We start from the raw sequence: 23914 nt of genomic DNA, 5'->3' as shown, positions 1-23914 counted from the left end.
TCCAATCTATATCAGAAGTGATCCCTGAGTGAAGAGCCAGGAGTAAGTCCTGAGAATGGCTGGGTGTGATCCCTCCCTAAAAAAGAATCAAGATACTACTTACTGTCCAGTCTTCCCTCCTCTATCCCTTAGTCAACGACTCACAAGCTTGGGAAGATTGATAATCACCCAGTACCTGTCCCAGTGGCAAATGCCAGCAGGTATTTGAAGACAGATACTGGGCATTGTGAAGTCATCCAAGAACTTCAGGAGGCATCACTTTCCTTCTTCAGTTTCTACAGTGTATATTTTTAATAAAGTGAAAAATATTTTTTTTTCTGTTTTTTTTTTTTTGTATGTGTGTCACACATAGTGGTGCTCAGGGCTTATTCCTGATTCTACCCTCAAAGATCACTCCTAGTAGAACTTGAGGAACCATATGGAGTGGCAGGAAATTGAACCTGGGTAAGTCCTATGTTTGCAAGGCAAGAACTTACCAAGAACCCTACTACTAATTCTCCAGCCCCAAGAAGTGTTTGTCTTTAACTTTTCCTGTCTCATTATTGAAACATGAACCTCTTTCACCCCAAGACTACTTAAACAATGACATGGACGTAGCTCAGTATCCTCCAAATGTTGTCTTTTACTTTGTGAACCCACAAGCTACTGAGAGGAGTCAGTAACTTCCGACCAGAGACACACAGAGGAACAACTGGTAAGGTGATTAGCATGAACATACAGAATATTAAACATATGGAAAGCATGAGATGCCAGTCAGACCTTCATGTCACTCAGTGGGTGGCAAAGGCAGTGTATCTCTGAGGAGAGAGATCAAAGAGGGAAGAAATGCACATGAGGCACCAAATCTAGATGTGGCTAAGGAGGCCTGCCATCTCTAATGACAATGAATTTGGTCAAGACACTACTTTGTAAATTCATTCAACTGATAAGTAGTGGTTCAAAACTTACATTTTGGATGGGGCCGGGCGGTGGCGCTAAAGGTAAGGTGCCTGCCTTGCCTGCGCTAGCCTTGGACGGACCGCGGTTCGATCCCCCGGTGTCCCATATGGTCCCCCAAGCCAGGAGCAACTTCTGAGCACATAGCCAGGAGTAACCCCTGAGCATTACCGGGTGTGGCCCAAAAATCAAAAAAAAAAAAAAAAAAGACAAAACTTACATTTTGGGGCTGGAGAGATAGCATGGAGGTAGGGTGCTTGCCTTCCATGCAAAAGGACAGTGGTTCGAATCCTGGCATCCCATCTGGTCCCCTGTGCCTGCCAGGGGCGATTTCTGAGTGCAGAGCCAGGAGTAACCCCTGAGTGCTGCTGGGTATGACCCAAAAAACAAAAAACAAAAAACAAAAAAAAAGAAAAGGGAAAACAAACAAAACAAATCAAAACACATCCATGGCCATCTGCCTCATCATCTCCTTGGTGTCCATATTTTTCCCTCAAATGAGGTTCCTTCCTCAGAGTTGGCCTAGGAACAGGCATAATAAAACAATAACTTTGGGGGTAGGGAAAAAACATTATCTAGACTCACAGTGGTCCTCAAACTATGGCCCGCAGGCCACATATTGTATTTGTATCTGTTTTGTTTCTTCATTGCAAAATAAGATATATGCAGTGTGCATAAGAATTCATTCATGGGCCCGGAGAGATAGCACAGCGGCGTCTGCCTTGCAAGCAGCCGATCCAGGACCAAAGGTGGTTGGTTCGAATCCCGGTGTCCCATATGGTCCCCTGTGCCTGCCAGGAGCTATTTCTGAGCAGACAGCCAGGAGTAACCCCTGAGCACCACCAGGTGCGGCCCAAAAACCAAAAAAAAAAAAAAAAAAAAAAAAAATTCATTCATAAGTTTTGTTTTTACTATAGTCAGACCCTCCAATGGTCTGAGGGACAGTGAACTGGCCCCCCTGTTTAAAAAGTTTGAGGACCCCTGAGAGGAATGGCTCCCAGTAAGACAATACCTGCAATGAATATATGAGGTCCTGTGTTTCATGCCTGGCCCCACAAATGAAAAACAACAACAACAACAACAAAACCATACCACCCCAGATTAACTAGGAGAGGCCAGGTAGAGACAGGATGGGGGGGGGGGGTTAGAGTGTTATGCATTTCCACAATATAGTATTGCTGGGTCAGTAACTCCACTCACTACCAGGGTAGTGTCTGAATGGTTCCCAGCACTGCAGGAATAGAGAAACACCACATCCTCTAGTCCTTGTATGTTATGGCCCAGAATAATCCAGCTGAGAATGGCTAGAATTAGCTATGGAATTCCATGAGCACTGTTTTGGAGGACTACCAAATTGAAGTTTAAAACATTTACTAAGAAATGATCTTGGGGCTGGAGAGACAGCACAGCAGCATTTGCCTTGCAAGCAGCCGATCCAGGATGTAAGGTGGTTGGTTCGAATCCCGGTGTCCCATGTGGTCCCCTGTGCCTGCCAGGAACTATTTCTGAGCAAGATAGCCTGAGCGCTGCCAGGTGTGGCCCAAAAACCAAAAAAAAAAAAAAAAAAAAAAAAAAAAGAAAAGAAAAGAAAAGAAATGATCTTGTCCCCAGATAACTTGCAATCCCACAATTGCATGATTTTTTTTTTCTTTTAGGCCACACTCTTTGGCACTCAGGGGTTCAGGGGACAATATGGGATGCAGAAGATCGAATCTAGGTCATTCCTGGGTCATGCCCTACCGCTGTGCTAACTCCGGCCCCATGATTTGTTTCTAAAGAATGGCATCCAGGGGCTGGAGAGATAGAATGGCAGTAAGGCATTTGCCTTGCATGCAGAAGGTCAGTGGTTCAAATCCTGGCATCTCATATGGCCCCCTATGCCTGCCAGGAACAATTGCTGAGCATGGAGCCAGGAGTAACCCCTGAGCACTGCTGGGTGTGATCCAAAATCCAAAAACCAAAAAAAAAAAAAAAGAATGGCATCCAGGGGCCAGAGAGATAGCATGGCAGTAAGGAGTTTGCCTTGCATGCAGAAGGTCGGTGGTTCAAATCCCGGCATCCCATATGGTCCCCCGAGCCTGCCAGGAGTGATTTCTGAGCATAGAGTCAGGAGTAACCCCTGAGCATTGCCGGATGTGACCAAAAAACAAAAAACAACAACAAAAAAAGAATGTCATCCAGGGGCCAGAGAGATGGTGCAGTGGTAGGGCATTTGCCTTGTATGCGGCTGACCTAGGACAGACCTCGTTTTGATACCCCAGCATCCCATATGGTCCCCCAAGCCAGGATTTCTTTTCTTTTCTTTCTTTTTTTTTTGGGGGGGAGAATCACACCTAGAGATGTTCAGGGTTACTCCTGGCTCTGCATTCAGGAATTATTCTTGGTGGCGCTACGGGTATGGAGTGCTGGGAATCGAATCCAGGTTCGCCATGCGCAAGGTAAAGACTCTATCAAGCTGTACTATCTCTCCAGTACCATGGGTTGCTATTATTCACTCCTTCTGGGAGACTGGTAAGTGATAAGGGCAAGGCCCTGATGTACAGGTTATACCATTATTCAGACTTCAAGAGAAAGTATTTAAAATTCAGTTGAGTCACAAAAGAATATCCTGATCTTAGAAATTTTACCGAATTGTGATAATATGGTTTGTTTATACTGCTGTGCTTTTACATGATTGTCTTAATAAACACCCAACTTTTTTTTTTTTTGCTTTTTGGGCCACACCCAGTGATGCTCAGGGGTTCCTCCTGGCTATGCACTCAGAAATCCCTCCTGGCTTGGGGGACTATATGGGACGCTGGGGGATGGAAATGCGGCCCGTCCTACGTGCGTAGCAAGGCATTTGTGCTACTGCTCCAGCCCCAACTTCTATTTTTTTTTCCTTAGTTTTTACACCCGTTGGCTCTCAGGGGTTACTCCTGGCTCTGCACTCGAAAATCGCTCCTGAGGGCAGGAGTGGTGGCACAAGCGGTATGGTGTTTTGCCTTTCAACCTAGGATGGACCGGGTTCCATCCCCCAGCGTCCCATATGGTCCCCCAAGCCAGGAGAAACTTCTGAGCTCATAGCCAGGAGTAACCCCTGAGCATTACCAGGTGTGGCCAAAAACAAACAAACAAACAAACAAAAGTTCTGGATAGACCTGGCTGTAACCAGGAGTAACCCCTGAGCGTCACTGGGTGTGGTCCAAAAAGCAAAAAAAGAAAGAAGGAAGGAAGGAAGGAAGGAAGGAAGGAAGGAAGGAAGGAAGGAAGGAAGGAAGGAAGGAAGGAAGGAAGGAAGGAAGGAGGGAGGGAGGGAGGGAGGGAGGGAGGGAGGGAAGGAAGGAAGGAAGGAAGGAAGGAAGAAGGAAGGTTGGAAGGAAGGAAGGAAGGAAGGAAGGAGGGAAGGAAGGAAGGAAGGAAGAAGGAAGGTTGGAAGGAAGGAAGGAAGGAAGGAAGGAAGGAAGGAAGGAAGGAAGGAAGGAGGGAGGGAGGGAAGGAAGGAAGGAGGGAGGGAGGGAGGGAGGGAGGGGGGAGAGGGAGGGAGGGAGGAAGGAAGGAAGGAAGGAAGGAGGAAGGAAAAGAAGGGAAGGAAGGAAAAGAAGGGAAGGAAGGAAAGGGAGGAAGGAAGGAAGAAGGAAGGAAGGTAAGAAGGAAAAGAAGGGAAGGAAGGAAAGGGAGGAAGGAAGGAAAGGGAGGAAGGAAGGAAAGGGAGGAAGGAAGGAAAGGGAGGAAGGAAGGAAAGGGAGGGAGGGGGAGGGAGGAAGGAAGGAAGGAAGGAAGGAAGGAAGGAAGGAAGGAAGGAAGGAAGGAAGGAAGGAAGGAAGGAAGGAAGGAAGGAAGGAAGGAAGGAAGGAAGGAAGAAGAAAGCGTCCGGAGAGATAGCATGGAGGTCAGGCGTTTGCCTTTCATGCAAAAGGTCATATCGGCATCCCATATGGTCTTCAGAGCCTGCCAGGAGCGATTTCTGGTAACCCCTGAGCACTGCTGGGTGTGACCCAAAAACCAAAAACCAAAAAAAAAAAAAAGGAAAAAGAAAAAGAAATCGCTCCTGGCAGGCACAGGGACCATATGGGATGCCAGGGATTCACACCACCGTCTGTCCTGAATCGGCAAACACCCCACCTCCATGCTCTCTCTCCGGCCCCTAAAGTCCCAATTTTAAGAATTATCCAAGGTCAAGTGAGGACCTACTGGATAAGAAAGGCCAACAAGGGGCCAGAACAATAACACAGCGGTAAGGCCAAAAAAAAAAAAAAAGGGGGGGGGTCAACAAGCATGTGAAAAGATTCTCACCATCATTAAACACCAAAGAAATGCAAATAAAACTCACCATAATATGTTATTCACACCCATCAGAATGGCTACTATCAGAACAAAAGAGAACAGCTGGAGAGATAGCACAGAGATTAATGTGCTTGTCTTGCACACAACTGACCCTAATTCGATCCAGGGCAAAGCATATGGTCCCCAGAACATAGCTTGGCTCACATTCTTGAGCCAGGAGAAAGCCCTGAACCCCAGTAGGTGTGGCCCAAAAACCCAAAACAAGAAACTTCTTTACGGAATACGGGACATAGCTCAAAGGATAGGAGCACAGGTTTTATATGCTGGAATCTGGATTAGAATCTGGGCACCACCTGGTCCCTAAAACACTACCAGGAATGAAAGGAGTATCAAGCCTTAATAGCACTCAAGCACCAGCAGGTGTGCCCCTCCCCAACAACAACAACAAAACTCTTTCTGGGGCTGGTGAGATAGCATGAAGGTAAGGTGTTTGCTGTTCGAATCCTGGCATCCTATATGGTCCCTTGAGCCTGCCAGGGGCGATTTCTGAGCATGGAGCCAGGAGGAACCCCTGAGCACTCTCAGGAGGAACCTCTGAGTGGTGCCGGGTGTGACCCCCCCAAAAAACATCTTTCATACAGGGATTGGAGGGGGAGAAACAATGTCCAAAGGGTTAGAATGCAGATCCATGAATATATACCAACAGCCCAGACATGTCTCCCCCAAACTGAAAAATAAAAAAACAACAATAAAAACATAAAAATCCTCTTTAATGGTTTTATCGTAACTTATGAGAATTTTTGGGACACTTCTTCACCATTTCACCATGGCTATTTGATTTTCCATTCTATGGGTAAATTGAGCCTTTTAGTGGAAGATGTTTAAGTCATTTGTAATTTTTTGCACTGTAAGCAACGTTATAGTCAATATATGTATAGTTAATCATATGTGTCTACTTTACATATATATAATTTTGTGAGTATAACTCATCAGAAACATATACATTTGTACTTGTCATAAGTATCTACTTAGAGCTCTATAAGTGTCTCCCAAAAACCACGCCAAGAGTATTTGTTAACAGTGGATTTTTGGGCAATTTTTTGGTGAAATGTTATCTAAATATAGTGCTTTTTTTGGGGGGCCCCACATCCGGTGGCACTCAGGGGTGACTCCTGGCTCTGCGCTCAGAAATCATTCCAGACAGGCTGGAGGACCATATGGGATGCCAGGAATCGAACCCAGGTCCTCCTGGGTCAGCCACATGCAAGGCAAACACTACCTCTGTGCTATCTCTCTGGCCCTCTAAATGTAGTTCCAATTTTCCTGTAAGAGGATTCTATACTAAAAACTATATTTATCTTTCTTTTTATGTTATATTTTCTTTCTTTTATTTTTTGTTTTTGGGTCATACCCGGTGGTACTCAGGGGTTACTCCTGGCTTTACACTCAGAGTAGGGTAGGGGACCTGGTAGGGTTAGGGGACCATATGGTATGCCAGAAATCGAACCTGGGCCTGTCCCAGGTTGGCTATGTGCAAAGCAGATGCCCTACTGCTATGCTATCTCTCTGGCCTCTTATCTTTTTTTCTTTTTTTTTTTGGTTTTTGGCAGCACTCAGGGGTTACTCCTGGCTTTACGCTCAGAAATTGCTCCTGGCAGTCTCAGGGGACCATATGGGATGCCGGGATTCGAACCACCATCCTTCTGAATGCAAGGCAAATGCACTACCTCCATTCTATCTCTCTGGCCCCTATCTTATTTTCTTATTGAATTTTTACTCTCTTTCATACTGACTTGAAGAAATTCTGCATATATTAAACATATTAGTTCCTTTGTCTAAGCTTCAAATACTCCCCAGAGTGTGCCATTTGTCTTAATTTATGGTGTTTTTTTTTTTTTTCAGAACTTAATAGATTTTTATGTTGTTAATGTCATTTTTATGCTCTGGAAAATTTTGTGCTATTCTGAAAAATACAGTCTTTGCTATGACATTGTAGATGCATGATTTAAAATTTTCTTTACATTTTAACATAATTATTCATGTGAATTTCTTTTAGAATACTGAAGTAGCGGGGCAAGGGGTAAAAAAAACTGAAGTAGCAAAACGATATTTTCTGAGATATTTTCACATAATTGTTTCAATAGCAATTACTGTACTGATTCATCTTTTCTTACTGACAGTGCTATCTGTATCACAAATTGAAAACTTTAATGTCTGGGTCTATTTCTGGATCCTATTTTTTTGTTTTGTTTTTGTTTATTTATTTTTCTTGGGGGGGGGTTAGAGTCACATCTGGTGGCACTCAGGAGTTACACCTGGACTTAGGGGCTACGTGGTGGTGCTCAGAAATTATTCAGGGGCGCCCAGGGGCCACACCTGGCTGCACTCAGGTTCTGAGCTCAGAAAGTACTCCTGGCAAGTTCGGGGAACCATCTGGGATGCTGGGGATCAACCTGGGTCAGCCACTTGTAAGGCAAGCACCCTTGTGTCATTGCTCCAGCCCTGAACCATATTTTGCTATCCAGATAAAACTCAGATATTCATAGTGTCACTTGTATTTTATTATTTAATTATTGTAAATTTTAATAACTCAATATCTGGGTGAACTGATCCCCTTTCATTAACTGTTTCTTTTTTGGTTTGGGGAGGAAGCTCCAGGCAGTAATGCCAAGGATGGAATCCAGGGTCATTCATTCTAAAGCTGTGCAACATTACCAGACCCAAACTTCTTTTCAGAATGATCATTGCTATTTTCTTTCTTACTTTCTTTTTTTTTTTTTTTGTGGTTTTCGGGTCACACTTGGCAGTGCTCAGGGTTTTTTCCTGGCTCCGTGCTCAGAAATCGCTCCTGGCAGGCACAGGGGACCGACCATACGGGACTCCGGGATTCGAACCGATGACCTTCTGCATGAAAGGTAAACACCTTACCTCCATACTATCTCTCTGGCCCCTGCTATTTTCTTTTTTGAGAAATGCTGAGGATAGTCACCTAGCTTAGTGTCAAAGGGACCATGTGATGGCAGGACTCAAAACAAAGATCTAATGTGAAACATGTTCCAACAACCATTTAAATCATCTCTCTGGCCCCTATTCACCTATTCATGGTTATTCTAGATACAAACATATCTATAGAGGTCAGAGAGATGGTATAGAGTTAAGGTGCATGTAACCAACGCAAGTTAAATTCCTAACAGCAGGGGCCGGAGAGATAGCATGGAGGTAAGGCGTTTGCCTTTCATGCAGGAGGTCATCGGTTCAAATCCCGGCACCTCATATGGTCCCCTGTGCCTGCCAGGAGCAATTTCTGAGCCTGGAGCCAGAAATAACCCCTGAGCACTGCCGGGTGTGACCCAAAAACCACAAAAAAAAAAAAAAAAAAAAAAAATTCCTAACAGCATACATAATTCTTAGACTATCAGAGCACAGTATTCTTATTTTTTTGGAGGGACGGTTTCACACTTGATGGTGCTCAGGGTTTACTCCTAGCTCTGTGCTTAGAAATCAGTCCTGGGGGCTGGAGAGATAGCATGGACGTAAGGCGTTTGCCTTTCATGCAGAAGGTCATCAGTTCGAATCCCGGCGTCCCATATGGTCCCCCGTGCCTGCCAGGAGCAATTTCTGAGCATGGAGCCAGGAATAATCCCTGAGCACCGCCGGGTGTGACCCAAAAGCCAAAAAAAAAGAAAAAAAGAAAAAAAAAAAAAAGAAATCAGTCCTGGCAGGCACAGGGGACCATATGGGATGCTGGGATTCCAACTACCTTCTGTACTGATCAGCTGCATGCAAGACAAACACCCTACTGCTTGCTATCTCTCCAACCCCTATTCTTAGTATTATAAGAATAAGAATTTTGGGGGCCGGGCGGTGGCGCTGGAGGTAAGGTGCCTGCCTTACCTGCGCTAGCCTAGGAGACGGACCGCGGTTCGATCCCCCGGCGTCCCATATGGCCCCCCAAGCCAGGAGTGACTTCTGAGCGCATAGCCAGGAGTAACCCCTGAGCGTTACCGGGTGTGGCCCAAAAACCAAAAAAAAAAAGAATTTTGGGGCCCGGAGAAATAGCACAGTGGCGTTTGCCTTGCAAGCAGCTGATCCAGGACCAAAGGTGGTTGGTTCAAATCCCGGTGTCCCATATAGTCCCCCATGCCTGCCAGGAGCTATTTCTGAGCAGACAGCTAGGAGTAACCCCTGAGCACCGCTGGGTGTGACCCAAAAACTAAAAAAAAAAAAAAAAAAAAAAAAAAAGAATAAGAATTTTTAGTATTCTGGGGCTGGAAAGATAGCATGGAGGTAAGGCATTTGCCTTTCATGCAGAAGGTCATCGGTTCGAATCCCGGTGTCCCATATGGCCCCCCGAGCCAGGAGCAATTTCTGAGCACTGCCGGGTGTGACTTAAAAACCACAAAAAAGGGCCCGGAGAGATAGCACAGCAGCGTTTGCCTTGCAAGCAGCAGATCCAGGACCAAAGGTGGTTGGTTCAAATCCCGGTGTCCCATATGGTCCCCCGTGCCTGCCAGGAGTTATTTCTGAGCAGACAGCCAGGAGTAACCCCTGAGCACCGCCGGGTGTGGCCCAAAAACAAAAAAAAAAAAAAAAAAAAAAAACCCACAAAAAAAAAAAAGGAATTTTCAGTATTCTTAGAATACTTATTCTTTTTTTTTTTTTTTTTGGGCCACACCCGGTAACGCTCAAGAGTTACTCCTGGCTATGCTCTCAGAAGTTGCTCCTGGCTTGGGGGACCATATGGGACACCGGGGGATCGAACCGCGGTCCATCCAAGGCTAATGTGGGCAAGGCAGGCACCTTACCTCTAGCGCCACCGCCCAGCCCCAGAATATTTATTCTTGGGGCCGGAGCGGTGCTGCAGACAGTAGGGCATCTAGCTTGTGCGCACTAACCTAGAAGGGACTGCAGTTCAATCCCCCTGGCATCCCATATGGTCCCCCAAGCCAGGAGCAATTTCTGAGCACATAGCCAGGAATCTCCCCTGACCATCACCTGAATATAGCCTGAGCGTCACTGGGTGTGGCCCAAAAACAAAAAACCAAAAAAAAACAAAACAAAAGAAAAAACAAAAAAAAAAATCTTATTCTTTTTTTTTTTTTTTTGGTATTTGGGCCACACCCGGCGGTGCTCAGGGGTTACTCCTGGCTGTCTGCTCAGAAATAGGTCCTGGCAGGCACGGGGGACCATATGGGACACCGGGATTCGAACCAACCACCTTTGGTCCTGGATCGGCTGCTTGCAAGGCAAACGCCGCTGTGCTATCTCTCCGGGCCCAAAAAATCTTATTCTTAGAATAAGAATTCTCAGTGTTCTTAGAACACGTTTTTTCTTGTTGTTGTTCTTAGAGCACTTAAGAGTACAGAGCTGGGGCCGGAGAGATAGCACGCAGAAAGGTGGTGGTTAGAATCCCGGCATCCCATATGGTCCCCTGAGCCTGCCAGGAGCGATTTCTGAGCCTAGTAGATCCAGGAGGAACCCCTGAGCGCTGCCAGGTATAACCCAAAAACCAAACAAAAAAAAAGGGTACAAAGCCAGGAATAACCCATCCCTATCCCCCCAAAAATATAAACATGAACTTACTATTCAGGTTACATAGTATGTTAGTATTTTTTTATTACTTTTATAGTAAGCTTAGAAAAGCTCATATATGGGGCCGGCGAGGTGGCGCTAGAGGTAAGGTGTCTGCCTTGCAAGCACTAGCCAAGGATTAGGATCTCGGTTCGATCCCCCGGCGTCCCATATGGTCCCCCCAAGCCAGGGGCAATTTCTAACCCCTGAACATCAAACGGGTGTGGCCGAAAAAACAAAAAAAGGAAAGAAAAGCTCACATATTTATGAGAGCTTTTCTTTTTTTTTTTTTTTTTTTTTTTGGTTTTTGGGCCACACCCGGTGACGCTCAGGGGTTACTCCTGGCTATGCGCTCAGAAGTCGCTCCTGGCTTGGGGGACCATATGGGACGCCGGGGGATCGAACCTCGGTCCGTCCTAGGCTAGCGCAGGCAAGGCAGGCACCTTACCTCTAGCGCCACCGCCCGGCCCCTATGAGAGCTTTTCTACCCAGAGTATTGATTCATTTTTATATTCATCTTTCATTTTGTTGTTTGTGGACCACAACTTGTAGTGCTCAGTAGCTATTCTTTTGTTTGTTTTGGGTCACACCCAGCGGCACTCCGGGGTTACTCCAGGCTCTGTGCTTAGAAATCACCCCTGGCGGGCCCGGAGAGATAGCACTGCGGCATTTGCCTTGCAAGCAGCCGATCCAGGACCAAAGGTGGTTGGTTCGAATCCCGGTGTCCCATATGGTCCCTGTGCCTGCCAGGAGCTATTTCTGAGCAGATAGCCAGGAGTAACCCCTGAGCACCGCAGGGTGTGGCCCCAAAACAAAAACAAACAAACAAACAAAAAGAAATCACCCCTGGCAGGCTCAGGGGACCATATGGGATGCCAGGACTCGAACAGCCATCATCAGTCTTGTATTGGTTGTGTGCAAGGCAAACAAGCGCCTTACCGCTGTGCTATCATTCCAGCTCCTCAGTAGCTATTCTTGACACAATGCTCAGGGTCAGTTATGGTAGGGCAATCAGGGGACCATGTAGTGTTAGGAAATCAAACCCAGAATTCTTGCATGTGAAGAGTTGCATTTAGTCTCCCCCATTTGGGGGGGGGGGAGGGGGTGTCACACCTGGCGGTGCTCAGGGGTTACTCCTAGCTCTGAGCTCAGAAGTCACGCCTAGGCTCGGGGGACCATATGGGATGCTGGGATTTGAACCAGGGTCCAATCTGTGTTGGCCGTGTGCAAGGCAAATGTCTTACCAGCTCTGGACTGTTTCTTATTGATATAAGTTTTTTGGGTTTTTTTGTATGGTTTTTTTTTTTTTTTTTTGGCCACACTCGGCGGTGCTCAGGGGTTACTCCTGGCTGTCTGCTCAGAAATAGCTCCTGGCAGGCACGGGGGACCATATGGGACACCGGGATTCGAACCAACCACCTTTGGTCCTGGATCGGCTGTTTGCAAGGCAAACGCTGCTGTGCTATCTCTCCGGGGCCTTTTTTTTGGTATGTTTTTTTTGTTTTTTGGGTCACACCCTGTGGCACTCGGGTTATTCCTGGCTCTGTGTTCAGAAATTGCTCCTGGTAGGCACAGGGGATGAACCACCATCTGTCCTGGATCAGCTGTGTGCAAGGCAAATGCCCTGCCGCTGTGTTATCTCTCCAGCCCCTTGTTTTTCTTTTTCTTTTTTGGGGGGCATACCCAGCAATGCTCAAAGGTTACTCCTGGCTTTGCACTCAATAATTACTCTTGGCAGGCTCAGGGGACCATCTGGATTGCCAGATTAAACAATGCTATTACTCCAGATCTGCCCTGGAAATTTTAGGATAGCTCTCTAAAAGACAATTTTTTTTTTTTTTGGTTTTTGGGTCACACCCGGTGACGCTCAGGGGTTACTCCTGGCTATGCGCTCAGAAGTCGCTCCTGGCTTGGGGGACCATAAGGGACGCCGGGGGATGGAACTGCGGTTCGTCCAAGGCTAGCGCAGGCAAGGCAGGCACCTTACCTCTAGCGCCACCGCCCGGCCCCTAAAAGGCAATTTTTTAATTTGATTTATGTTTTTTTGGAAGGGTCCCTTCTCTGCCCTAATCGCAGTCTCTCGCTACTTGTGGCAAGCTTTCTACCATGCTTTCTCTTAGCTCTCATCTCTATGACTTTGGATATTATCAAACTACCTTTCCTTTTTTTTGTTTGTTTTTGTTTTTGGGTCACACCCGGCCACGCTCAGCGGTTACTTCTCTACCCTCAGAAATCGCTCCTGGCATGCTCAGGAGACCATATGGGATGCCGGGATTCGAGCCACCGTTCTTCTGCATGCGAGGCAAACACGCTACCTCCGTGGTACCTCTCCGGCCCCCGCTCCTGAGTTCAACGAGGAATGCAGAACTCTAACTGGTCTCCAGGACTCGGATAACCAAAAGGAGGCTTCCGGGCCACACCTGAGGCCGCGAGGCGGCCCCGCCCACCAGATACCACGCCCACTTCCAGGCTCCGCCCCTCCGCGCCGCCTCACCTAGCGCGGCTCGGAGTCCCTCTGCCCCCTCGACGCCGCGCCGGATTCCCTCCCAGCGACGGCATAACTTCTTTGGGACCGGCACTTCCTGATATTTTCCCCGTCACGTGCTTTCAGGCGGGAAATCCTTTTATGGTTAGCGTGTGGACTCCAACGGAGATACCTTGGCGGCTGTGGCCACGCCCCTCCACGCACGTTTCCCGGCGACCCGGAAGGGATTCCGCGGCCCCTCGCTGGCCGACCCGGAAGTAGACGTACCTCGCGGAAGCCGGCTTTGGCCCTGCGGCTGCCGCCGTCGCCGCGGAGAAATTGTGGGAGCTGGCAGCCTAGGAATGGTGAGACTTGGCGTGGCGCCTCGCAGGGGTCCGAGCGGCGGTGGAGGCGAAGTGGAGTTTCCCAGGGTGCCGCTGAGGACGACCGACCCCCCCTTGCAGGTTTGGGGCCCCGCCCCGGTAGCGCCCCGAAAATCTGCGCATGCGTGGGTCTGACCGGGCCGGAATCCGGTGCGACGGAGCCGTTCACGCATGCGCACAGGTGGCCGAAAGGGGGCGAGAAATTTGGCCGGAGGTGTCCTTTCCCCGCCACACCCCGCAGCGCTCTGGGGTTCCTCCTGGCTCTGCGCTCAGAAATCGCTCCTGGCAGCCAGGCACGGGAGACCCCATGGGCTGCCGGGATTCGAACCACCATCTGTTCGAATCAACTGCTTGCAAGGCCAATGCCCAACTGCTGTGCTATCTCTCCGGCCCCTCTTTGAAGTTGACTTTATCATCACTGCTGTCTCGGGCCCCTGAAACAAACTTGGAATAATCTACTGGGGGTGCAGTGGAAGGGAGAGGGGTGGAGGGCCGTGCAAAGAAGGGGTGCCTAGCCAGCCACCTTCGGTCATCCAGAATCAGGCCACTTTGCGCCCGTCCCCCCAGCCCCAGGCATGGAGCTTCCCCAACGCCTCCGGCGGGACAGCAGCTGTCCGCTGGGGTCTGGCCCATCAGTCGTGCACCCCTCAGTCTCCGGTACCTTAGCCTTCCTAGGGTCGGGGCGGTGATTCGCATAGTTCCTAAAGTGCTTATTTTTAGCATCCACGAGGTACCACCCACTGAGTCTTCAGCTAAACCGCCAACTTGGGGGGAGGGAGGGGAAGGAAAGCCGGAATGGAGTTGCTGGTGTGTCCCCCCACTTTACTCTTCCCTTCTTTGGCCTGTCGGGGGAAGGTGGTGCTGCTGAGCTTTAGCAGCAAGCTGAGGAAAAGAAAATTTGATCCTCGAATACTCGGTTTCTGAGTCAGCACCCATACCTGGGACTGTGGCTAGAACTGGAGAGACCCAGCTCGTAAATGTATATGCATCTCTCACTGACATTCGCTGCTTGGGGCCTAATGATGTGGGTGACCGGTTTTGTGCCCCACTTTGTCATTTTTTTGTGCCTCCCCTGGCTGTGGGGAGCTTGGGGGGGGCTTCCTCAGAAGGAACCTAAGGGAGCCTCGTTTCTCCTTTGCAGCATCTCCTAGCTTCTAAGCTCACCTTCTCAGAGTCTTTGGATGAGCCCGTAGGACCCTTCCTCCTAGCCCTGTGGTTTGGAGCCAGTGACTTTGGGACTGTAAGCGCATGGACAAAGGTAGTATGAGGCCTGTCCAGATCTCCAAACTCATGAGAGCCAAATATCTGCTGGTTCCACGTGGTGCTTAGCCTGGCTCTTTCTGGCCAACTACCCCCACCTCCTTGGTCCACCACCAGCCATGTCCCTCTCAGCAGAGGTGTCATTTGACTTGCGGTTGAGCTGCTGCTCTCTGGCATGAGTGCATTTTGGTCAGAACCAGGTGTGCTGGGATCACTAGTCTGACCTGAGCTCCAGGTGCTGCATGACATGACACGTGGTACCTGGGAAACTGCCCAGTGTGGAAGGGTTGGGCCAGGTCTGAGACAGATGGGATCTGGATGGCCAGGGAACTCCCACCTTAAAACCTCAGGTGTCGGGCCCGGAGAGATAGCACAGCGGTGTTTGCCTTGCAAGCAGCCGATCCAGGACCAAAGGTGGTTGGTTCGAATCCCGGTGTCCCATATGGTCCCCCGTGCCTGCCAGGAGCTATTTCTGAGCAGACAGCCAGGAGTAACCCCTGAGCATCGCCGGGTGTGGCCCCCCCCCAAAAAAAAACAAAAACAAACTCAGGTGTCAAGAAAGCAGGGGAGGAGCCAAGAGTGCTGGAGGGAGAATGGGGGGTCTACGGAGGGAAGTTTGTGTGCCAAGGTTCAGATAGGCATTGAGGAAAACCCGAGTTCATAATTGTCTCTTTTCCTAGATTCTCAGGGGCTGCTAGATTCATCCCTGATGGCATCAGGCACTGCCAGCCGCTCAGAGGATGAGGAGTCACTGGCAGGGCAGAAGCGGGCTTCCTCCCAGGCCTTGGGCACCATTCCTAAGCGGAGAAGCTCTTCCAGGTACTAGGGGTTAAGAGGACCAGAGTGTGAGTAGGGACATTATGTGCTTCATGACATCGTCCAATTGGAAAGAGCTTTTGAGCATTGGCAGAGCCTTGTGCTTTTGCTGTCCCTATCCTATCCCTCCCTATGGAGCTTAGTGCCAGGGAGAGAGACTTAGGTCCTTAACAAAAAAATCTTGGGTGCAACTTGCTTTTATCTCAAGGGGCGGAGCTTCACTGGTCCATGGCCCAGCTACTGAGCGGCAGCAATTAGTACTCTCTTGAGAACTGCTCTATTTCTGAAGCTGGGTATGAGTGGGCACTGGGAGGGGGTAGGGAATACTTACTAGGCAGTCCTCTCCACAGGTTCATCAAGAGGAAGAAGTTTGACGATGAGCTGGTGGAGAGCAGCCTGGCTAAGTCTTCTACCCGGGCAAAAGGGGCCAGTGGGGTAGAACCAGGGCGCTGTTCAGGGAGTGAACCCTCCTCCAGCGAGAAGAAAAAGGTGAGGGACGTGGTGATGTGGGGCGGGAACCAGCATCAGATTTTGTTTCCCCACTATGTCAGCTAGCAAGAGCTCTGCAGAGGCTTGTGAGGATCCAGCTGCCCCAGCCCCAGTCTCAACTGCCTTCCTCCCAGTAGCCCATCTCTTCTAACTCCTATTTTAACTATGCACCTCCACCCCCCAGCCCTGTCAATGCATCCTGTATCACATTCTGTGTGGGAGGCATGGAGCTTACATCTATTCTGGGAGCAGACAGCCTGTTCCCAGCTTTGCTGGGTGTAAAAATAACCCCCAGGTGGCATTGCTTTGGCCCCAGATGCTGTACCAGCAAGAAGCAAGAGTTTTCCTGGTATCTTCCCCACCCACCCTCTACTCCGAGGTTGGGGGTGCAGTAAAGAAAAGACCCCATATGGTCAAGTACTGTGTAGAAGTACTCTGGCAGGGATGGCAAGGGGGAGGGATACATATTAGAAAGCTGAGTTCTGCCTATGCTGCTTATTGTTGGGTGGGACTGGGATGCCACACAGTACCTAAGTTCTAAGCTGCCCTGATGTTGACTTTAGATGATTCATTCTGTCCTCTGCCCAGGTGTCCAAGGCACCCAGCACCCCTGTTCCTCCCAGCCCTGCCCCAACTCCTGGACTCACCAAGCGTGTGAAGAAGAGCAAACAGCCACTTCAGGTGACCAAGGATCTGGGCCGCTGGAAGCCTGCGGATGATCTCCTGCTTATCAATGCTGTGTTACAGGTTTTGTGTCCTCCTTTAGCCCCCATCTCTACTTCCCAGCCCTTCAACTAACCCAATAGAATTTGTGGGTGGCAAAGAAGGATCCCCTCTAGCTCTGAGGCTGGAACAAACCCCTCTGGAACCTTGCAGACCAACGACCTGACATCGGTCCACCTGGGTGTGAAGTTTAGCTGCCGCTTCACTCTTCGGGAAGTCCAGGAGCGCTGGTACGCCCTGCTGTACGACCCTGTCATCTCCAAGTGAGTGGGACTGCCCAGCAGCAGGGTGGGACTAGGAACCCCAAAATCTGGCACTTGGGGCAGAGATTTGTGTGAATGTCCAAGGAAGGGGCCTTTCAGGCAGTGCTCTCAGGGCCCTGTAATCTGCAGTGATACTGAGATCTGCAGGGCTTTGGAGAGAAGTTGCTTCTTGATGCAAACCCTGGCTTGATGCTAGAAGCAGTGGAGGTAATATGGGAGAAAATCCCTGAATTCTCTGCATGAACCTTGGCTCCACTGCTCTGTGCATTGTAGATTTGGTTTGGTCACCTCTCAGTTTTTTCACACTTACCTCCTACTTTATTCCTCATAAACAGAAGAGGTTGAAACAAAAAAACACAAAGGATCCTTTCAGCTCCAATAGCTTTTCTGCCAAATAAACCCATGTACTCACACACCATATACTCTGCCTCTTAAGTCACCTGAATGTTTTTTAACATCCATCTTTTACTCCCTGGTATCTTTTAAGCTATAGCCACACCTGCTGCATAGGAAGTGGGCAGAACTCAACTGGAAATGAGGAGATAGGCATTGGCTAGTGGGTAACAGCTTTGGCCAAGTAAGAAGGAAGCCTTTAGGGAGGTAGCATCAACTGGTCTTAGAATCTCCCTGGGACTGGGTCTCTCCAGGTCTATGCCTTTGAGAGCCTTTGCATGTTGAACACTGGATACTGTTTCCCAATCTGCCTTTTCATAGTTTTGAACAAACCCTTGAGCTGTGTTCAGACTTGGATTCATATGGTATGTCTGGTTTCTAGTTCTGAAGCTCAGACTTTATAGATTTGAGGAAATAGGAATTCCATTTTGCTTAATATCCTCCCTACAGCCCTGCCCTGACCCTCTCTCCTGTCTGCCTAGGCTGGCCTGCCAGGCCATGAGGCAGCTGCACCCTGAGGCCATTGCCACTATCCAGAGTAAGGCCCTGTTCAGCAAGGCTGAGGAACAGCTGCTAAGCAAGGTGGGATCGGTAAGGCTGAGGGTCAATAAAGTTGAGCAGACAGGGTGGGAGCTGGACCACCTGAAAACTACCTGCTTTTGAAGATACTTGTACATAGCGTTCTTGGGGAGTGAAGCCTGGCTCCCCAGCACCTGGTAGCTGTAGTTGCTGCAGGCTTCTGAGCAAGTGCTGAAACAGGGCATTGGCAGAAAGGCAGAGCTAAGAGTTAGAAAACAGCTGCCTTGAGCTTGCTTCCTTTTCTCCAGACCAGCCAGCCTACCTTGGAGACCTTTCAGGACCTGCTGCACCGACACCCTGATGCCTTCTACCTGGCTCGTACTGCCAAGGCTTTGCAAGCCCACTGGCAGCTCATGAAGCAGTATTACTTGCTAGAGGATCAGACAGGTAACTGGCCCATGATCTCATAGGCAGACAACCATAGAGGATGGGGAAGAGAGTAGTTTGAGCACAGGTGCCCTCTAAGAATCTCAGTAACCCACCATGTGTCTTACTTCTGTACAAAAAAAGATCATTCTTACCAGAGGGTAGAATAGTAGTTAGAATGGTCTTAAATATCATGGTAAGGGCCCGGAGAGATAGCACAGCGGCTTTTGCCTTGCAAGCAGCCGATCCAGGACCAAAGGTGGTTGGTTCGAATCCCGGTGTCCCATATGGGCATGTCCCCATGCCTGCCAGGAGCTATTTCTGAGCAGACAGCCAGGAGTAACCCCTGAGCACCGCAGGGTGTGGCCCGCCCCCCCCCCCCCCCCAAAAAAAAATATATATATCATGGTAAGTAAAGCTAGCTAAAGTTGTCTGGAATTTTGGCCAGAAAGTATTGTCTACTGCTACTTTTTTGTTTTTGTTTTTGTTGTTTAGGTGTTCTAAAATATGTTTTACAAAATTCCTCATGAATAGCAATCAAATATTAGTGAAATAAGAGTCTCTTTCAGAGCCGGGGAGAGAGCACAGTGGTAGGGTGTTTGCCTTGCAAGTGGCTGACCCAGAACTGTTGTTGATTTGAATCCCAGCATCCCATATGGCCCCGTGCTTGCCAGGAGTGATTTCTGAGCACAGAGCCAGGAGGAACCCCTGAGCGCCGCCGGGTGTGGCACTAAAACCAAAACAAAAAATATGTCTCTTTCATTACTCACCTATCTCTGTTTCTCACTCTAGAGATAATACTGCTTCTTCTCTAATCCTTTCTGTCATCCTATACCCTCATCTCACATCTTCCCACTCATCAAATACTCTAGATTGCCTTGGAGCCACTCAGAAATTGTTGCTGTGATATCATACCCTGCCTATCTATTTCTCTTGTCCCAGGGAGCAGAATACTACACTTTCTAAACAAAATTCACTCTTAGCAACAGATATTAACAGACCATCTGGTTAAACTAGGAAATTGGGAAGTCACAATCCAGCTTCCATAATACTAGCATATTTTGTTTTTCCTTCTGAATATATTATCATCGCAAAACTCTGAAAGTGAACCTTTGGCTCCCCACCTTTTATCTGGGGGGAGTCACACCTGGCAGTGCTCAGGGGTTATGCCTGACTGTTCTCAGGAATCATTCTGGCAATGTTCAGGGGATCATCTGGGGTGCCAGGGATTGATTAATTGTGTAAGACAAACACCTTACTATTACTCCAGCCCCACTTTGCCACTCCCTTTCATCTGACACGCAGGGTTCCTCAAACTTTTTAAACAGGAGGCCAGTTCACTGTCCCTCAGACCATTGGAGGGTCTGACTATAGTAAAAACAAAACTTATGAATGAATTCTTATTTATTTATTTATTTATTTATTTTGGTTTTTGGGCCACACCCAGCAGTGCTCAGGGGTTACTCCTGGCTGTCTGCTCAGAAATAGCTCCTGGCAGGCACGGAGGACCATATGGAACACCGGGATTCGAACCAACCACCTTTGATCCTGGATCGGCTGCTTGCAAGGCAAACGCCGCTGTACTAGCTCTCCGAGCCCATGAATGAATTCTTATGCACACTGCATAATTCTTATTTTGCAATAAGAAACAAAACAGATACAAATACAATATGTGGCCCGCAGGCCATAGTTTGAGGACCACTGCTCTAGAGCTTCAGTTTAAGGGGAAACAGTGGGAGATATATTTATATTATGGTAGAGAATATGATGACTGAAGCCTTGGATTTGATCCTTAGTACTGACTGAGGGAAAGAGGGTGTCAAGAAATCTGCTAGACAGAGGAGGCCCATTCTTTTCTTCCTGGGTCTCTTTGATTTAGGGGCCTACTGAGTGGGCTGCTCTATTTCCCTGCAACTTTCAAATTCCTACTTCCTTGGACCAAGGCTCCTGATTCTTGTAGAGGGAATGAATGCTGGGTTCACTACAGCCAGCTTTTGCACTTCTATGCTGAAAGTTATTTTATAAATCTTTAATTTTTCTCTTCAAGAGTCTTCTCAAGTGGTTCTTTGATCCTTAGTGCTGGAGATCCTTGGTGCAGAGGATATCTAATGTTTAGCTGTCAAGGTCAATAAACACTAGACTGCTTTATTCCCGGCAGCTGAGATTTGAGTGTGAGTGTATAGTGAAGGTAACCTCCTTGACCTGTCAGTAGGCAAAGTGCTGGAATATTTTGGCTTCTATGTAGCCCCTCAGGTACCCTCTCAGGATGTAGTTTCTAACTTCGCTTTTATGGCCACTAGCTCTTGGGAGCTGTGCCGGCAGACCTTGCTGTGGTAAAATGAGCCATTTTTGTTTGTTTTTGTTTTTGGGGCCACACCCAGTGACACTCAGGAGTTACTCCTGGCTCGGGGGACTATATGGGACTCGGGGGGATCGAACCACGATCCGACCTAGACTAGTGTGGGCAAGGCAGATACCTTACCCCTTACGCTCCAGCCCCAGCCCCAAATGAGCCATTATTTTAAGTACAAGTTCTGAAATCCTTTGAGTCCTGATACCTTTGATATGTGCATTTGTTTTGGACCATATCCTGTGGTACTCAAAGCTTACTCCTAGCACTGCACTTTGAGTCACTCCTGATAGTGCTCAGGGATCGTATGTGGGATGAAGGCTTGAATGTGTAACCCCTATATTGTTTCTCTGGTTCTGGCACGTCCTTTTAAGTGTGACTTGATGGCGTTTGCTTCTCTGAAGGCAGAAAATATTTGGGAACTTTCAGGCTTGCTGGGAGGAGCATTCTAGATCTGAAATCAGTAATGCAGATCTGGGACCCTAGCTCTTGTCCCCAGTCACATAGATCCTCTTCTGTGAGTCTCTTCATCTGCAAAGAGTAGCCACTAGCAGTCCCTCCCTGCTTGTTAAGACTGTGATAGCTCTGCACAATGGAAAAAGTCAACTTTAGTTTCCTTCCCCTTCTATAACTACTTCTACCGAAGGCTAACTCTATGAATGCCTTATGCAACCTAATTCTGCATACAGGCTATCATTACCTGCCTGTTTGGGGTTAACTTTTGTTTATTTCCATGGGAAAATCTTCCCTAGGTTCAGTCTTTACAATGTGCCCACTTAGTTTGTTTGAAAGGGGGGGGGTCTGTTCAACAGCTTGTGGGTGAGTATTACCATTGGTGCTTACCTTCCCTCTGTCCTTTGTTCAGTGCAGCCGTTGCCCAAGGGGGACCAAGTGCTGAACTTCTCTGATGCTGAAGACCTGATTGATGACAGTAAACTCAAGTGAGTGGCTGGGCATGGCAGGTGTCATTGTCCAAGTGTCAGAAATACCCCTCCAGCTGCCAGTGGAGCCTGTCCTGCTGCAGAGCACAGGGCCCAGCCCAGCCCACCTCTTTCTCATACTCCACTTAAAGCTCTTAGTCCCCAGTCTCTGCTCCTTCCCTCTTTGCACTAACATCCAGCCCCAGAGAAGGAGACTATGTTGAGCCCAGTGGAACAGCTTGCTGTTCCAACAAGCTGTTCCACTGGGCTCTGGAAACCCAGAAATCCTTCATGAGCCAGATGGCACCTATGGGTGACACAGGGGAGCTAGAAGTGGAACCTGAGTCATCCTTCTCATCCTGTAGGGACATGCGAGATGAGGTCCTGGAACATGGTAAGTGGCCCTGCTGGGGACAGTGAAGGGTTGTAAACACCTCTGGTACAGAGAGGTCTAGTCCATCATGTTGGGAGCTTTAGCATATTTGTCCTGACTTTCCCACCACCTCACCCCAGAGTTGACAGTTGCTGACCGGCGCCAGAAGCGGGAGATTAGACAGCTGGAACAGGAACTGCATAAGTGGCAAGTGCTAGTAGATAGCATCACAGGTAAGACTGAGAACTAGGCTGGAATCTGCAGCCTGGGCCCCTTTTGTAACCCAGTTAGATGTACCCTCTTTTCCTGGATCCCTCATATCTTTTCTCAGGCATGAGCTCTCCAGACTTTGACAACCAGACTCTGGCAGTGCTGAGGGGCCGCATGGTGCGCTACCTGATGCGCTCCAGAGAGGTGAGCAAGGTGGTTTGCTGTACTTTCTCTGTCACTCATCCTTTTCTTGGTTTTTCTCCCTTGCCAGGCTTCTTCCACTTCCCTTCCTGTTTCTGCCCTCAGATTTCTCTTTCCCTGGTCTGTGTAGAGGGTCCCTCTTCCCCCTGTCCTCAGGTTCAACCCCTCACCTTCCCCCTTTCCCTAGATCACCCTGGGCAGAGCAACCAAGGACAACCAGATTGATGTGGACCTGTCTCTAGAGGGTCCAGCCTGGAAGATTTCCCGGAAGCAAGGTACTAGCAGGAAACAGTGGGGGGATTTCCCTCTTGTTCTCTCACTGGCCTGGAGGGACCTTTCAGGGACCCATCAGGTCTGAGTTGCTGGCATTTTTAAGTTCTTTAACTTCAGAAGACTGAGCACCTCCTGGACTATACTCAGGAAGCAGGCTATGTGAGGGCTTCAACTCTCCTCCATACCAGTGTACACCTAACTTCTCTTATTTCCACAGGTATCATCAAACTGAAAAACAATGGTGATTTCTTCATTGCCAATGAGGGCCGGCGGCCCATCTACATTGATGGACGACCTGTGCTGTGTGGCTCCAAATGGCGTCTCAGCAACAACTCCGTGGTGGAGGTGAGCTGGAAGGCAAGGAGGTGGTGGAATGGAACTGGCCCTGCCTTCTACTCTCCTGAGCTGCCCTTCTATTTGGCCCACAGATTGCCAGCCTGCGGTTTGTCTTCCTCATCAATCAGGACCTTATTGCCCTTATCCGGGCTGAGGCTGCTAAGATCACACCACAGTGAAGAGTGATGGCAGGATCCAGGGCTCTTTCTAGACTAAGTTTCCCCTGCCAGTCTGCCTCCTTGAGCAGGCTCCTGGAAAGAAAACAATGGGCAGCGGGAGCCCCAAGTGCTGGTTCATTAATCTGAGCCTTTTGCGGGAGAGCATGGCTGGTCCCAGGAAAGTGGGTACAGGCTGGGTCCCTCCAGCTTCTTTAGAGCCAGAGCTACCCCCTCTTCTGTGCAGCCCCATAGGCCACTCTCTTCTCTCCCTCTAGGCCAGCATTTCTCAGCTAAGGACCATATAGCCCCAGGATACTGCAGGTGAAAATAATGTAAATGGGGCCACAGCCCAAGACTAGGGGCCAACCAGTAGGACAGGGAGGTCATAGGAAGGAAATGAGGTCAGAGGGGGCTGTGATTGGAAAAAGATTGAGAAATGCTGGTCTAGACTCCCCCTTTCACTATGTCTCCAGCTGATTAACTTCAGACTTCTCCTTTATTATCTTCCTTTTGTAAATAAAAAGCACTGAGTTCCAAACTAGTTTCTTTTATTAGTTTAATATAAAAACATGGGTACAGGTGAG

The 23914-nt window shown here is 48.6% G+C and overlaps 2 protein-coding genes across 3 annotated transcripts in view; both read left to right on the top strand.

The window, feature by feature from the left end:
- FAM186B (family with sequence similarity 186 member B) overlaps window positions 1-14286 on the top strand; it is a 36239-nt gene extending 21953 nt beyond the window's left edge. Inside the window, exons 8-9 of the mRNA XM_049782962.1 lie at window positions 13408-13701; window positions 14188-14286. Of these exons, the coding sequence (XP_049638919.1) occupies window positions 13408-13701; window positions 14188-14286 (393 nt within the window). The remainder of the gene's footprint in view (window positions 1-13407; window positions 13702-14187) is intronic.
- MCRS1 (microspherule protein 1) lies at window positions 13516-23868 on the top strand. 2 transcript variants are annotated; one of them, XM_049783474.1, is made up of 15 exons: window positions 13526-13602; window positions 14762-14878; window positions 15561-15699; window positions 16047-16185; window positions 16774-16932; window positions 17062-17171; window positions 18047-18155; window positions 18392-18530; window positions 21725-21800; window positions 22145-22173; window positions 22293-22385; window positions 22484-22566; window positions 22751-22838; window positions 23054-23181; window positions 23265-23868. In XM_049783474.1, the coding sequence occupies exons 2-15, from the start codon at window positions 14869-14871 to the stop codon at window positions 23349-23351; spliced, it is 1389 nt and encodes a 462-aa protein (XP_049639431.1). In that variant the 5' UTR covers window positions 13526-13602; window positions 14762-14868; the 3' UTR covers window positions 23352-23868. The 2 variants fall into 2 exon arrangements, with proteins under 2 accessions (XP_049639432.1, XP_049639431.1); XM_049783475.1 differs by lacking the exon at window positions 14762-14878 and having other exon boundaries at window positions 13516-13602.
- Window positions 23869-23914: the final 46 nt, after the last annotated feature.

This window comes from Suncus etruscus, chromosome 11 (assembly GCF_024139225.1).
Source record: "Suncus etruscus isolate mSunEtr1 chromosome 11, mSunEtr1.pri.cur, whole genome shotgun sequence".
Classification (NCBI taxonomy): domain Eukaryota; kingdom Metazoa; phylum Chordata; class Mammalia; order Eulipotyphla; family Soricidae; genus Suncus; species Suncus etruscus.
Note: the sequence above shows the minus strand (reverse complement) of the source record. Positions and strands in the feature narration are given on the sequence as shown.

What these genes read in the sequence shown, in the direction of transcription:
- MCRS1 (XM_049783474.1), top strand. An exon ending in TTATCAATGCTGTGTTACAG is followed by an intron (nt 16,933 to 17,061) that starts GTTTTGTGTCCT and finishes GGAACCTTGCAG; the next exon opens with ACCAACGACCTGACATCGGT. An exon ending in AGATGAGGTCCTGGAACATG is followed by an intron (nt 22,174 to 22,292) that starts GTAAGTGGCCCT and finishes ACCTCACCCCAG; the next exon opens with AGTTGACAGTTGCTGACCGG.